The sequence below is a fragment of the Conger conger genome, chromosome 9 (assembly GCF_963514075.1).
Source record: "Conger conger chromosome 9, fConCon1.1, whole genome shotgun sequence".
Lineage (NCBI taxonomy): Eukaryota > Metazoa > Chordata > Actinopteri > Anguilliformes > Congridae > Conger > Conger conger.
The window spans coordinates 55,540,503-55,556,575 of NC_083768.1; the positions used below are offsets into that span (position 1 = coordinate 55,540,503).

A 16,073-nucleotide genomic window follows, 5' to 3' on the forward strand; every position below is an offset into this window, starting at 1 on the left:
CTACGTACTTGTCTGAACTCCTCAATATGTATACCCCAGCTAGATCACTTAGATCATGCAATCAGCAACTTTTGGATGTCCCTATGTCGAGGAGAGCTAGGAGGGGTGACCGGGCCTTTGAGGTAGCTGGCCCCAAGTTGTGGAACAGCCTACCGCCACATATTAAATCTGCCCAAAACATAGATGTTTTTAAATCCTTGTTAAAAATCCACCTTTTTAGTGAGGCCTTTATGTCAGACATAAATGGGGAATCCAGATAATGTACATGCATTTCATTTCATTTCATTTCATTTCATTTCATTTCTATTCTTTTCTATTCTTTTCTATTCTATTCTATTCTTTTCTTTTCATCTAATTTTATTTCTTTTTATCTTTAATTTTATTGCCTGGTTTTGTACAGCACTTTGGTCAACCATGGTTGTTTTAAATGTGCTTTATAAATAAACTGTATTATTATTATTATCCTCTATAAAATTGATTTATGACTATGTCTCCACACTTTCATCATTTTGTTGGTGAATTGATTCACCATATCCTTTACTTTGACCAGTTAAATGATGACTGTTATGACTGTTATTCTTCATGGAATGCTTTGTTATTTCTGATATAATGTGGCTTAAGAGGGTAAATAATCCCTCTAGACATGAAAAGAACCTAATTAATAAAAATAAACAGCTTGTTGAAATTCTGGAATTTCAACGGAGAGGTTGGAATGGAACCAGCTTACATAGAGGGTCCCCAGGATCGAGGTTAGGAACCACTGCCCTATATAATTGTTTTGTTATTATGGTTCTATGTAATGTAGAGGGGATTTGCACATCAGTATCTGGAAATGTAATTTTTGTATTGTATTTGGCTTAGTGCAGGTTGGCCCAATCGTGTTCCTGGAGATCCACCGTCTTGTAGGTTTTAATTTCAACCGTGATTATACTCATTGGAAGCTCAAGGAGGTCTCGTTGTTGAATGAGTGTGCTTTGTTAGGGTTGGAATGAAAACCTACAGGATGGTTGGAACAGGGTTGGGCAGAGCTGGTTTCGTGGGATGCACAGTGACATTATGTGTTTTTTGTTTGATGGCTCTTTTAAACAGCTTAGCATCTACACAGCCCTAACATCAAGCGGCGAAGGTGGCCATAGCCTCATTCTCAAGGTGGACGAATTTGATGTATATTCCCGGATTGAGAAGTAAGCGTTTCATTTATTCTTCTACAGTCCCTTTTATAGCAACAGAAAAAATAGAGCAGCTAGAGGTAAACAGTGCAGTAAAGAGAAGATTGAACCTTCAAAAATGGTATCTAACAAAATAACTTAGTTTAGGGACAGTATCACAGAATAGAATCTTACTGTGTCCCATTCTATTATTTATTTATCTATCTGTTTCAGTCACTAAAGTCAATAGTAACAATATAAACAAATGTACCCCTTCCTGATTTCTTATTTTTTTGCATGTTTGTCACACTTCAATGTTTCAGATCATCAAACAAATTTAAATATCAGTCAAAGACAACACAAGTAAACACAAAATGCAGTTTTTAAATGAAGGTTTTTATTAAGGGAGAAAAGAAATCCAAACCTACATGGCCCTGTGGGAAAAAGTGATTCACACACACACACACACACAGACACACACAGACGCACACACTCAATGAGCACTTAGGTGTTTCGTAGACTTATTTTTCAGACTTATTGGTCTTCTGCTGCAGAAGCCTATCCACTTTGATGTTTGATGCCTTGTGTTCAGAGATGCTCTTCTGCATTCCATTGTTTTAATGTGTGGTTATTTGCATTACTTTCACCTTCCTGTTCCTTTTTGTTTTTCACACCATTATTTGCAAACTCTAGAGAATGTTCTGCATGAAAATCCCAGGAGCTCAGCAGTTTCTGAGATACTCAAACCACCCTGTCTGGCACCAACAATCATTCCACGGTCAAAGTCACTTGGATCACATTTCTTCCCCATTCTGTCATTTGGTCTGAAAAAAAAGCTGAACCACTTTCATTAGTTTCATTCATTTCATTAGTTGCAATTACTTTGATTGGCCGATTTAAATATTTGCATTAACTAGCTGGTGTACAGGTCAACCTAATGAAGTGGTCACGTATATTTGTAGCATAGATTGAACATCAGTATATGAGCGGAAATATTTTTTAGTCCAATGGGAAAATAGGCTTTTTGAGTGAAAATATCACTATGGGGCAACTTCATATCAATTGGTGAAACAAGTAGCTGGAAAGAAAAACACATTTCCTTCACAAAAGCTGGCCTCTTGAAAACAACCCTGTATGCAGTCAGGAAGCATTTTATTTTTTACCTTTATACATAATATGTGCAGTTTTGATGTCAAACAGGTCAGTACATTTTAAAGCATGTGCATTTATGAACAGTAAGTTTGTTGGTTTAGTATAATCTGCCCTATTAACAATTCTTATTCTTCTGAAGTATACAAATTGGATTTTTATTGGATTTATACACATTTCCCCTTTCCTGCACATCGTAAGCCTTGTAAGGAACTATCAGTGAACAGTACAAAATGTAAAGAAAAGTTTGATTCAAAAGATCCTTGGATTTGTGTAAAATAGCACTATACTGTGACATTTTAGGTTTTACATCATTTGTGTGGTTTCCAGAACAGTTAATGATCTACACTCTTATTGATTGACTGTATTCGATTTCTTTGGACAAATTATTTTTCCAATATTTTTGAGATATTTGAATCATTTCTGAAAAAAGGAATGGTTTTAAATACAGTCCGCTCTAAAAGTATTGGAACAGCAAGGCCAATGCCTTCATTTGTGCAATACACTGAATACATTTGGGGTCACAAGTTCAGACTTTCAGCTTTTATTTTCTGGTGTTTACACCTAGATGTGTTAAACTACTTAGAACATAGCACCTTTGGTATCAGACCACCAATTTTTTAGATGAGCATAAGTATTGGAACAGAGGGTATTTAAGTAAATGAAAGTAAATAACACTTAATATTTCTGAGCAATAACTGCATCAAGCTTGCAACCCATTGACATCACCAAACTCTTGCATTCTTCTTTTGTGATGCTTTTCCAGGCTTTTACTGCAGCATCTTTCAGTTGTTGTTTGTAGGGACAACCCCTCCAAACAATCTCCTCTTCAGAATGTGAAAGGCATGCTCAATTTGGTTTAGGTCTGGTGATTGACTTGGCCAGTCTGAAACCTTCCACTTTCTCTTCCTAATGAAGCCCTTTGTTTGTTGGCTGTGTGCTTTGGGTCGTTGTCTTCCTGCATGGTCAAGTTAGTGGATGCATTTCTCTGTAAATTGGTAGACAGAATGTAGACTTTTTAATTAATCCTGCTGCTACCATCATGAGTTACATCATCAGTAAAGATTAGTGAGCCCACTGCCGAAGAAGCCATGCAAACTCAAGCCAAGACGTGACCACCGTGGCTCCACCGTGAGCTTGTATGTTTTGGAACATGAGCAGATTCCTTCTTTCTCCACTCTTTGGCCTTTGGTCAAGGTTAATCTTGGTCCCATCAGTCCATAAAACTTTGTTCCAGATCTTTTGTGGCTCATGTCTGAACTTCTTTGCAAATTGTAATCTCGCCTTCCAATTCTGCCTACTGATGAGTGGTTTACAGCTTGTGGTATCTATATTGCTGCTCTGTAAGTCTTTTTCGAATGGATGATTGAGAGACCTTCACCCCTGCCCTGTGGAGATTGTTTGTGATGTCACTGACTGACTGTTTTGGGGGTCCTCTCCACAGCTCTCACAATGTTTCTGCATCAACTGCAGTTGTTTTTCTTGGTTACCCTGTTCGATGCGGTTTCTTTCTTTCTCAGGACATTCTAAGTTGTTGTACAAGTTGCCCCCAATGTTTATGCAATTTCCCCTTTTTTCTAATCTTCAAAATGGCTTTCTTTTCTCCCAAAGACAGTTATCTGGTCTTCATGTTGGTCTTTTCTTACACAAATGCAGTCTTCACAGGCAAAACCCAAGGCTAAAACCAAGAGTAGACATTCAGAACTTTTTATTGTTTTATCAATCAATCTGACCGGACACATCTGGGCAACACCTGTCAGTCACATGTTCCAATACTTCTACTCACCTAAAAAATGGGTGGTCTGATACAAAAGGTGATATGTTCTTAGTTGTTTAACAAATTGTGACAAAACCCTTTTTAAGAGAGTATGTTGAGGTGCTGGAGGGCACATAAGACAGGAGATGCAGTACCAAGGCCCGATCAGCTCTTGTTCAACTAATGTTCAACAAAAAAACCCTCTACACTAGGGAGCAGCCTAGGCAAACACAGCTGACACGGCTTGGTAGAAAAACACTTATCTTTCAGGGTTTCAAATCCTGGGCTTTTACTCACAAATCCTTTTATTTCTGTTTGGTTCACAGAGTTTTTCATGAATTGTTCTTAATCACGTGACAATATTCTTGATGATGAGATGCTCTGCCATGTTGAAGGACAAGCGGCCGTAGCAACCTGTTCATTTTAGTGGTCAAACACATTGGTCAAACTTGGCCATGGCATCAATAAAAAATATAATCAAATTAGAGGATAAAGCCAAAGAAGGATATAATAAAAAGATCCAACTTATTGATAGTTTAGATTCATGCTCAACAAAGCATGAGTGGACATCAAACGCTGACAAATACCCCAGGATATCTTATCCAGACATTGTGAACTATTTGCTTTTTACTGCAAGCCCTTATAATCCGGAGGATTTGAAGAGCGAACAAGCCTCCAAGCTTTAAGCCAATTTCTAGAAGGATGGGTGAAGAAAGTAAAGATGAAAAATGTGGAGGACAACATTGCTGTAGTTGCTGCTAGGCAAAGCAGTTTTTTCATTTTCCTATTAATGTTAGCTAGCTAACTATAATCACCACGAAAGAAAATGTGTTATCAGTCCTTGTAACGTTGGTGCACATGCCATTGTGTGGACACGTTGTCCTCCAACATAGTGGATGATTTGCAACTTGTATTAAGAACGAATAATCCCGTGAGAAATGATTACCGCTGAGACCACTATTTAGCTAGCTAAATTACAGACTGTGGTGAATAGCCGTCCACTTTATAATTTGTATGGAGTTAACTAAGAAAAAACAATGAAGACAATGAATGAAGGCCTGTGTCAACCATCGAGAAATGAACCTTGGCGATTATTTCACTTTGACGCTGCCATCGAATGTGATACGATGGCTACATTAGTCATTAATTACAGTGGTTTGCTGACATTGATTGCTGGAGTGGAGACATGCCATTAGAGGACGAGCGTTTCGATTTTAACAAAGAAATACAACCTTACAGTTTTGAGCCCGAGTATACAGAGGAAGATTTGCGTGAGCGAGAGAGACAGGCAGTGGAGGATGAGGCAGCTGAAGCTAACAGTTTTCTAGCAGCTCTGACAGCTTATCGTTAAGTCCAGAAATCTTAATATATTGACCATTGGGAGAAGGGTATCTTTGTGTGCTGCAGAGGCTACACACGATGGCAGAACAACTCTTAAGGCCCGGACACACCAAACCGACAGTCGGCCGCAGAGCGTCGACAAAGATCGCCTCGCGTCGATACGCGTCGTTAATGTTGGCTGTGCCGAACACACCGCAACGACGGTCCGCCGACGGCCGAGTTGCACGTACGTTCTGCGCCTGCGTGAGAGGTAATAACTCTCCACACCAGCAGGTGGCGGTAGTCTGTATTTGTCTTTCAAAAAATGGAAACCGGAAGACCGGGGAAAGCGTTTGCATTGCGTTGGACCTAGAAGCAGCCATTGTCTCGCTCACAACAAACAGTTTGCAGCAATTTCCTTGTTCTCTCGCTATTTAGTAATACTAATAGAAAATTATGTCTGGTAGTGATAGTAACTTTGGAATGGCTTGCTTTCGTCGCTTCCGTTTCTCTTCTCGTGCACTGATTCGCGAGCTGGACGGCCAATCAGAGAGCTCTCTCTCATCGACGGCTCCGGGGGCTCCAAAACATGCCGACGGAGTGTCGGCGTGCGGGACACACCGGAAAGACTCGGCCGACAGGGCGCCACCGACGTCCGACGTCCGACCGTCGGTTTGGTGTGTCCGGGCCTTTACACCTCTCCCCAGTCGCTCGCCATGGAGTACTCATTCATATAGCGGCCAGAGCTGCTAAAAAGCTTTGGTTACCTCGTCCTTCACTGTCTGTCTCTCGCTCACGCAAATCTTTCTCTGTATATTCCGGCTCAGAACGATAAGGTTTCATTTCTTTGTTAAAATCAAAACGCTCTTCCGCTAACTCGATGAAGTCAGAGTTAGGTTCCATGATATTTGTATTTGTACGGGTGACCGTCTATAAACCAGTCTCGTGTTCAATGGTGGAGTCTGAGCGCCTGTTACCTTCTGGGTAACACAGGCTGGAGATTCAAGCCATTGACGTCACTGATACCTTTTGAAGTTATTGAAGAACAGGTTGGGGCGTCTACGATAGTGTTTCTAATGGCTTTTGATGGATAAATATTTAATTTATTGTTGTGTATTGTTTTATTATAATGGTATTTGATTTAGGCCATATTTTAATTTGCACATTATTAGTAAGGGTAGGTCATGCCTGACGAACACTGTGTGGACTGTACTAAGTGTTTTGGTAAGCAAGGCTTATGATATTGTATATTTACATTTCCAAAAAGCATTTGACAAGGTACGGCATGACAAACTCATTGTCAAAATTAGGAACTGGTTAAGGAATAGAACACAAAGAGTAGAAGGAGGGAAGTTATCTAAGCAGGGTATTGTGGAAATTGTGATAAACTATTTAGCTTTTAGGCAAACAAAGCAATAGGTACATTTTAGTGGTAGGAAAAGGCGTCGCCTGTTCTCATTATATGATTTTATATTTTGTTTATTATTATTTTATTGGAAGTGCATTTAGAAATGTTATATTTTCGATATTTTCAGGACTTTCAGTCCCAAGCCCAATCTGAAGTGGCTCCACCCAAATCCCTAGGGGTATTGGCTTTGGTTGAAAAAATGTAGTAGGCTTTTAATAGTAGTTCAAACCAATAGTATAGCAGCCAATTTGATAGGTTGAAAAGGTCTAAGGTTGTGGAATTTTACGGAAGTTATGCTTGAGTGCTATATGGCAATCTTGAGACTGAAAGGGTTAATTTTGTTAATCTTGCTGTAGGTATGCTATATCAAGCTGTGATTCTGCAATGGCTATTGCACTGCTTGTTCTATTGAATATTACATCACATATTGTATCTTATTTTATCAGTATCACATCATATAGCCTTGTAGGGACTACAATTTCCACATTCCCACAGGAAAATTCTGCGACATCCACCACGAATGACGTTTAACTTGGTTCAGCCAATCCCGTAATGGCGGGAGCAATAAACTTTCCCGTATAAGAGCAAAACGCGCTCTCGGTATCTCTCTTCTGCTTCTTTTTCTTCTGCTTCTTCTCTTCGACGCACCCTTTTTGGCCATTCGCTTCAGCTCATCTGCTCCGAGACTCGGACAGATGCTGAATGCTGCACAGCGCACTACCAGGCCTACGGACACACCCAGTTACCTCGCGGTAACTTCGTGGCCTATAGCGAGTGGAAACTGGTGTACGCGGAACACTACATCGGTTTATCCCTGCAAAGCTCACCAAAGAACAACTGCAACGAACATCCTTCCAGCAACCGAGTGGACCAGACGACAACGCGCGGCTAAGACGCCCCAGCCTGCGCATCTCTCCAGGACATGCATTCACAGCACCATCGCGGCTCCTATAAGGACAGCACCTCTTTTGGATCCAATGCTTATGGACTCAGTAAGAGAACAAACATTCAGGCATAGCCAGTGTTTAGTTTAGTCTTAACTGTTTTTGTGAATCTGTGTTTCAATATTTACCATCCTACCATTGTAATCTGTTTGGTTAGCTACATATATATGTACGTGAATTGATTTGCCGTCTTTTGCGCATATATAGAGTAAAACTATGCAAGTAGTCCCTTCTCACAGCTAACTCATTACCACACCTAGAACTCTAGCTTACTCAAGCTAGCTACTTTTACCTTTCCTTTGTTCAAGCGACACACACGCACACACACCCTAACTTCCCCTACCAATTCCCGTTAGTTTATCTGTTCTGTGTTTGTACGTTGTTTAAATATATTTTATTAAACCCCGGTGTCCGTTTTGGAATTACAAAGACATGAGAGCTGAGTTAAAGCAGTCTTTCGAAGAACTTCCAACCTTCAGGTTAACGGTGTGTTCAATCATTAATATTGGTTATTTTAATTATTAATTGAAATACTAAATTTGTGGTTGGATATTTCTGATAACAGTAATTTTATGAGACTGATTACTTTTTGCAGTTATACTGCTACATAACATTAACTGGCACCCCGGTTTCGTAGAGAGTAAAATCCCTATGTTATTTGGCGGCCCGTGCGAGGACCCTACATAATTTGGAGCCCCGTGCGAGGACCCCTACATATTTTGGAGCCCGTGCGAGGACCCCTACAGCCTAAAGTACTTCAGTACCTTTTTCAGTAGATACTTTCTTACTCTTTTTCAGGTAGTTTTCTGGATGACAATTTTTACCTGGCTAATTATTCTTTTAAAGTAAGAGTACTCGCAAACACCCTCAATTATACTTTTTACTAGTGGCATATCAATTGCATTCCAATCAGTCGACTTCTCATTCTTAAAACTTTTTAACGATATAAATCAACCAACTCAAGAAACATGGAAAAAGTATTTCTATTGATTCTCTCATTCTCTTTACCAGACAGATTTTAGGAGTGGGCAAATAAACAATTTGGTACATTCCTTAAAATATGGAATGCACTGGTGAGCTCAGCAACATCAAAAGGCCTGAAAGACCACGGAAGACAACTAAAGTGGATGATCACAGAATTATTTCCCTTGTGAAGAAAAAGCCCTTTCCAACATCTAACCAAGTCAAGAACACTCTCCAGGAGGTTGGTATATCATTGTCAAAGTCTACCATCGAGAGACACCTTCATGAATGTAAATACAGAAGGTTTACCACAAGGTGCAAACCACTGCTAACACTCACGAGCAGAAAGGCCAGATTAGATTTTGCCAGAACACATCTAAAAGCCTGCCAGATATGGGACAAGATTTTTTGGACAGTTGAAACCAAGATTAACTTGTTCCAGAATGATGGGAAGAGAAGAGTATGGAGAAGGAACGGCTCATGATCCGAAGCATACCACCATCATCTGTCAAAGATGGTGGAGGCAGTGTTATGGCTTGGGCATGTATGGTATTTATTGTTGATGTAACTGCTGATAAAAGTAGCAGGCTAGTATAGCCTTGTACTCAGCAATTCTGAGTATAAGGCTATACTATTTGCTCAGATTAAGCCAAATTCTGCAAAACTGATTGGACAGCGCTTCAGTACAGGTGGATAATGACCCAAAACATAATGCGAACGCAACCCACGTGCTTCTCAAGGCAAAGAAATTGAATATTTTTCAATGGTCGAGTCACCTGACCTCAACCCGATTGAGCATGCTTTTAATTTACTAAAGACAAAACTGAAGGCAGGAAAACCCACAAACAAGCAAGAACTGAAGGCGGCTGCAGTAAAGCCCTGGCAAAGCATCTCAAGGGGGGAAACTCAGCATTTGGTAATGCCCATGGGATCCAGACTTCAGGCAGTGATTGAATGCAAATGCTTATGGACCTGACTATCTTATTTGTATTTTCTGCTTCTTCTGTTCTGCTTTTTAGAAATTCCCTCTATAGTGAGTTTTTCTTTTTGCATGCATTCTGCAGCCCCTATTCAAGGCTATTCCCTATATTTTAATTTCCCAGTTTTTCTCATAGAATGCACCCAGTGTAGTCAGAAATGCCTCATAGGTTTGGTATGTATCATCAAAATACACCTATTTCTAATCATGATTCATTAAGTAAGCCTTAAATGCATTCTGTGAAAAGATGCAAAAACTGGAAAGTGGTCGCTAATATAATTTATGAGTAGTCCTCCAACTACTTTGTCTTCAAGTAACAGTGGTGGCAGCTAATTAGGATGGGCCCCGGTGCAAGATTTTAGTTATGGGCCATTCCTCTGACTAAAAATTCCAACCAAGATGCAGGCACACACACACGCACATACAGCACCATTAGACAGATATTTTACAGACAATACTTTGGATTTTATTTGGCTCAGGAGTAACTTTGGGACTTTATTGGGACATTTGTATTAATCAAGTCAGAACCATGGACCAACGTGGAGGGTCATAGAATCAAATCAACAAATCAACTAACAATAGTTTACATAACTAAAGCTTATGTGTCATGTGTCAGTATCAGAGGAAAAGCGCAACACAATAAATTCACAGAATGCATTTTTTACAATAAAATATGAATGAATATATGAAAATCTGCTACTTTCTTAGCTTTTGTTTTATCTTTCAACTTGTCATTAGGGCCCAAGCACCGTAGGGTGCGAAGGACCCTATTGTTATTGGAAGGATTATTATTATTATTATTATTATTATTATTATTATTATTATTATTATTAGGGCCCAAGCACCGTAGGGTGCGAAGGACCCTATTGTTATTGGAAGGATTATTATTATTATTATTATTATTATTATTATTATTATTAGGGCCCAAGCACCGTAGGGTGCGAAGGACCCTATTGTTATTGGAAGGATTATTAGGGCCCAAGCACCGTAGGGTGCGAAGGACCCTATTGTTATTGGAAGGATTATTATTATTATTATTATTATTAGGGCCCAAGCACCGTAGGGTGCAAAGGACCCTATTGTTATTGGAAGGATTATTATTATTATTATTATTAGGGCCCAAGCACCGTAGGGTGCGAAGGACCCTATTGTTATTGTAAAGATTATTATTAGGGCCCAAGCACCATAGGGTGCGAAGGACCCTATTGTTATTGGAAGGATTATTATTAGGGCCCAAGCACCGTAGGGTGCGAAGGACCCTATTGTTATTGGAAGGATTATTATTATTATTGTTATGATTATTATTTTTTATTATTTTATTTTTTTTCTATATGCAAATGGGCATTTTTGAGGTATTTGCCATCCATAAAAAGTCTGGGAATTTTGCATACACATCAGAAATGAGGACCTCAGGATCTATTAGATGCTCAGACCTGGGCGTGGCCGAGGGACTCCACAGCGCCCCCTATCGCATTGTCTTCTATTGTGGGCAGGCACTTTGAGCTACCTGCACCTAATTTGGTATGCATGTGGGGCTCCTCTGGACAAACATATTTCTCAGTCGCATCGAATCAAATATGTGAACAGGAAGTCAGCCATTTTGGATTTTGTGCGTTTTACACGTACTACAAAGTTTAAGTACTCCTCCTTGGGGGTTCATTGCATTCACACCAAATGGGGTCAAAGTGGTCTCAGGATAGTCATGATACTAAATCCGAAGGATATTTTTGATATCTCAAAAGGTATGGTCATGGCGAGGCGTACAATTTACATGTCACGCCGCGCCAACAGGAAGTAGCCATAAATTCATGGTCGACATTGTCTGATCTGGCTGATATTTTACAAATATGTTCAATGTTAGAGTGTAATCACATCCATATACCAAGAAGAAGTCAATGTTATAGCGCCACCATCTGGCAACAGGAAGTGAGGTTTTTATCATGTTTGTATGCGTTCCTGCTAGGACATTCATCACATTCACACCAAATGTAGTCAGCATGATCTTAGGATAGTCCTGACCCTAAATTACAAAAAGATTTTTTGATATCTCAAACGGTATGGCAAGGGCGAGGCGCACAATTTTAGGTCTCGCCGCGCCAACAGGAAGTGGTCGTAATTTCAGTGTAGATCATCTGATCTGCCTGATATTACACAGATATGTTCGTTGTTGGACTGTAATCACATCCATATTCCAAAAACGACTCAATGTTATAGCGCCACCATCTGGAAACAGGAATTGACCTTAATTTCGCTGAACATTTTCCGATGTGACTGAAAATGTACAAATATGTTTATTTTTGGAGTGTAATCAAATTCAAAAACCATACACGGCTCAATATTATAGTGCCACCATCTGGCAACAGGAAGTGAGGCTTATATCATTGATGCATTCCAATAGCAGCACCAACGTCTTCATTGATCAAAGCCCCCTATGGCTCTTTTCTAATATTGTGGACATATACTTTCATGTAAATGCACCACATCTGGTAGGCATATGGGTCTCCTCAAGACACACACATTTCTCATTTGCATCCCTTAACCTTTCCCAACAGGAAGTGAGCTATTTTGGATTTTGTGTGTTTTTAAGTGTTTTTTCACGTACCAAACTTTGAACTCTTCCTAGGGGGTTCATCACATTCACACAAAATGTGGCCAGCATGATATTATAGCCCTGACACACAACTATGAACTGATTTTTTTATATCTTGGAATGGTATGGCTATGGTCAACCTTAAAATGAACATGTTCCTGCCCAAACAGGAAAATTATGAATTAAATAATTTCAAAAAGGTATTAAATTCTACATTTTGAGGCTACAACTTTTCACATATGTTCATTGTTGGAGTGTCATCACATCCATTAACCAGTAATGGTTCACTATTTTCCGCTGGAGACTCATTATATCCAGTCTTGAAACTTCAACGCATGTCGCAACTGATACGTGACTGCCATCTATTGGCAGAAAAAGGTATTGTTTCTCGTTTTCTTGGATGGAGTGATTTCTCAACGACAGGTTTTGTTTCTTTTTGCGAGCCAGTAAGCATAACGATGTATGAATAACAGCGGCAGCCTACATGACAAAATGTACTGACAACACCCAGCCCACAGCAAAGTTTTTTCTCATCTACCTTAATTATATGGATTGAATAACTAAAATAAAAGACAGGCTTTTACTGGCAGGAAAGTATCATATATTTAAAAGATTAACACATATAATGCATATCTTGCATTGACGTTAAATGGTATTTTGTTAAAAACATATTGTAGCCTTTTAAGGACTAAATACAAATCAGCTGTTCGGAAAGTTAGCTTGAAAACCAAGAATCCTTATTAAGGAATTCGAGCCGTTTCCATTTGACTTCATTCGATTGAAGTGAATGCCGTAACCCAATTAAATGTAATTTGCGTCGGAATACACATAATAGCCTACACTGTCAACGTGAAATAAAAATATCTAGAGGTTTAAATCGATCCTATATTGGGACTTTTGTTATGATGGCTGGTGCAACGGGCATTTTCGGTACCGTTGACCATAATCGAATGCTAGCATTTATATCATTACACTGACCAAGTACCGTTAAAAAGCATATTTTAAGCTCCCTTGTGGAAACAGTGAAGTTGTCTACACAATCTATTCTACTCACAGACTCACAGCTGTAACTTCCCCCCATTTCTGATACGGGGATTCCATTTATTGGCAGAATGTGGTACTTTTATATTTTTCTTCCTTCAAGTGATTTTTCAACGATAGGTTTTTTAAATTTTTTTTATAGCGAGCCAGTATGCATAACGATGTATGATTTACAGCTGCAGCCTACGTGACGAAATGTAATGACAACACCCAGCCCAACGCTTCTTTGCATCTATTTTCATTCTATGAATTGAATAACTAAAATAAATATTAAAGACATTTAAAGACTTAAAGACAGGCTTTAACTGGCAGGAGAGTATCATATATTTAAAAGATGAATACATGAAGTCAAAAAGAAACGTTAGCGTTTGAGGTGTCTCTGCTCGAACGCTGTGTTAACATGAGACCGTTATGTTCAACAACGGTGCATACAGGTCGATGCGAGATGACACGCACGGGCTAACAGCAGCCAGCCTGTCCACTGTCTGTGTGAGTCAAAAAACAGGTCAGCTACGTTGGTTTACATGAATAGAAAACCTTCAGTTAAATCGCCAGCTATGTTAGTTTATTAGGCTTGTCATTAAACACGAATTAAGAGAACATACAATTTCGCTAGGAATGGTAACTTAGTATGAAAATACCGGATTGAGGGCAGAGAGTTGGCATCTCCTTTAGATTTGGCTGAACAAATGCGTTTCAGGCAGCATAATTACCGGTGAAATGGAAAAGAATGATGCTGGCTAACTAGACGTTTAATGCAATATTATCCGACATTTCGAAGATAAAAGGAAACATACAACTTTTGGCCAATAGATGGTACCCGTATATAAGAGGGCAGTGTAGCGTAATGGTTAAGCCTGTGGACTAAGATACGCAAGTTCAGCGGTACGATCCCCGGTGCGAAAATTGAATAGTTTCATTGAGCTAATTGTTTTCATTTTGAGTGCATATTTATCGCCAAATGACTTTTCAAGCGTAAATTGTGCCTCCCCGTGTAAAAACGATGGAAATGAATGAATCTCTGCTCTCCATACAGGACTGTAGCATGTTATCACAATGTGCAAGCCAGAAGTTATTTTTGTTTCATTTTACATTGTCTGATGTGGCTGAAACTTCACACATTTTTGGAGTGTAATCTCATCCATATCCAAATAAAGGCTCAATGGCATAGCGCCACCTGCTGGCAACAGGAAGTGTGGCTTAATTTCATTTCACATCGGCTGATTTTGCTGACGCTTTAGAGATATGTTCCATGTTGGATTATAATCACATCCATGTTCCAATAAATGCTCAATGTCATAGCGCCACCTACTGGCAACAGGAAGTGGCCTTAATTTCACTCGACTTGTTCCGATGTGGCTTAGAATTTAGAAATAGGTTTATTATTGGAGTGTAATCAAATTCAAAAACCATACACGGCTCAATATGATAGCGCCACCATCTGGCAACAAGAAGTGAGGCTTATATCATTGATGCATTCCAATCGCAGCACCAACATCTTCATTGATCAAAGGGGATTTCCTGTGCACACTATACGTTGTCCAGGAAGGTGATTATTTCCAAAGTGTGTACATATTGTTAAACATGTCATTGGCACAACTATGCCACCAAGGCGGTTGCGCCCATGGTGCTTGGGCCCGTTCATTGCTGTATATTGTGATTTTTAAATGTGCTTTAGAAATACATTTGATTGATTGATTATTTTAAAAGTTAACAGTATATTTATATTTATTGCAGGTCCTTATTTTTATTATGGACGTAACTCCTCCTCCAGTTGATAAAACGGATAAAACTATTTGGTCGCTTCCTCTTTGTTAAGCGATACAATTTATAATTTCTATTTCATAACATCTCATATCCCTCCAGTTCAACATCAGTAGGCAGCCTGTAGCGTAGTGGTTAAGGTACATGACTGGGACCCGCAAGGTCAGTGGTTCAATCCCCGGTGTAGCCACAATAAGATCTGCACAGCCGTTGGGCCCTTGAGCAAGGCCTTACCCCTGCATTGCTCCAGCGGAGGATTGTCTCCTGATTAGTCTAATCAACTGTACATCACTCTGGATAAGAGCGTCTGCCAAATGCCATTAATGTAATTAATGTAATCAGTAGCTCTCTCATCATTAAGCCACATCTCGGATACAGTAATTACACCAAACCTCTTAATAAGCCGTTTGAATCAGCACCACCACGTATTCTGCCTTCAGTAGCTGTGTAAGATGTGCTGTTCAGTGGCAAATTATTTATTTCTCATTGATTCCTGTTGATTCTCTGTTAAAGGGAGGTGAATGTATCCTTGCCAAGGAAAACGCGGAACAATGGGACACTGTACGCCCTGGTGTTTGTACATCAGGCAGGTGTGTCACCATGGCAGGACACCCGACAGGTGCACCTGGTGGCCCAGCTTACCACATCCATGCTGCCCAAACCTCCAGAAGTCAGCCTCATCTCTGGCCAGGATGCCCCACAGGTGAGTTTGCACCAGTTTCTATGTAGGATTGGTCTATTCCCAAGCCCGTTTTTCTACCCAGAGATCTCTGTGGTAAGGGTGATTGATATGCCTTTTACAACCAAATTACCTCTGGAATTTTATACAGTTTTATGGATATCATGTGTATACCCAGTTCAGAGAGTTTGTTTGACTCATTTTTGTCTTTTTACATTACATTACATTACATGGCATTTAGCAGACGCTCTTATCCAGAGCGATGTACAACGAAGTGCAGATCAAACACAAGTACAAGTGCGAAGAGGACCTGAGAGGACAGTACAGTTCCG

The 16,073-nt window shown here is 39.7% G+C and overlaps 1 protein-coding gene across 1 annotated transcript in view; it reads left to right on the forward strand.

Annotated features, from left to right (window-relative positions):
* LOC133136297 (lipid scramblase CLPTM1L) overlaps nucleotides 1–16,073 on the forward strand; it is a 47,663-nt gene that overhangs the window by 8,286 nt on the left and 23,304 nt on the right. The window contains exons 2-3 of the mRNA XM_061253651.1: nucleotides 1,090–1,184; nucleotides 15,576–15,765. Of these exons, the coding sequence (XP_061109635.1) occupies nucleotides 1,090–1,184; nucleotides 15,576–15,765 (285 nt within the window). The remainder of the gene's footprint in view (nucleotides 1–1,089; nucleotides 1,185–15,575; nucleotides 15,766–16,073) is intronic.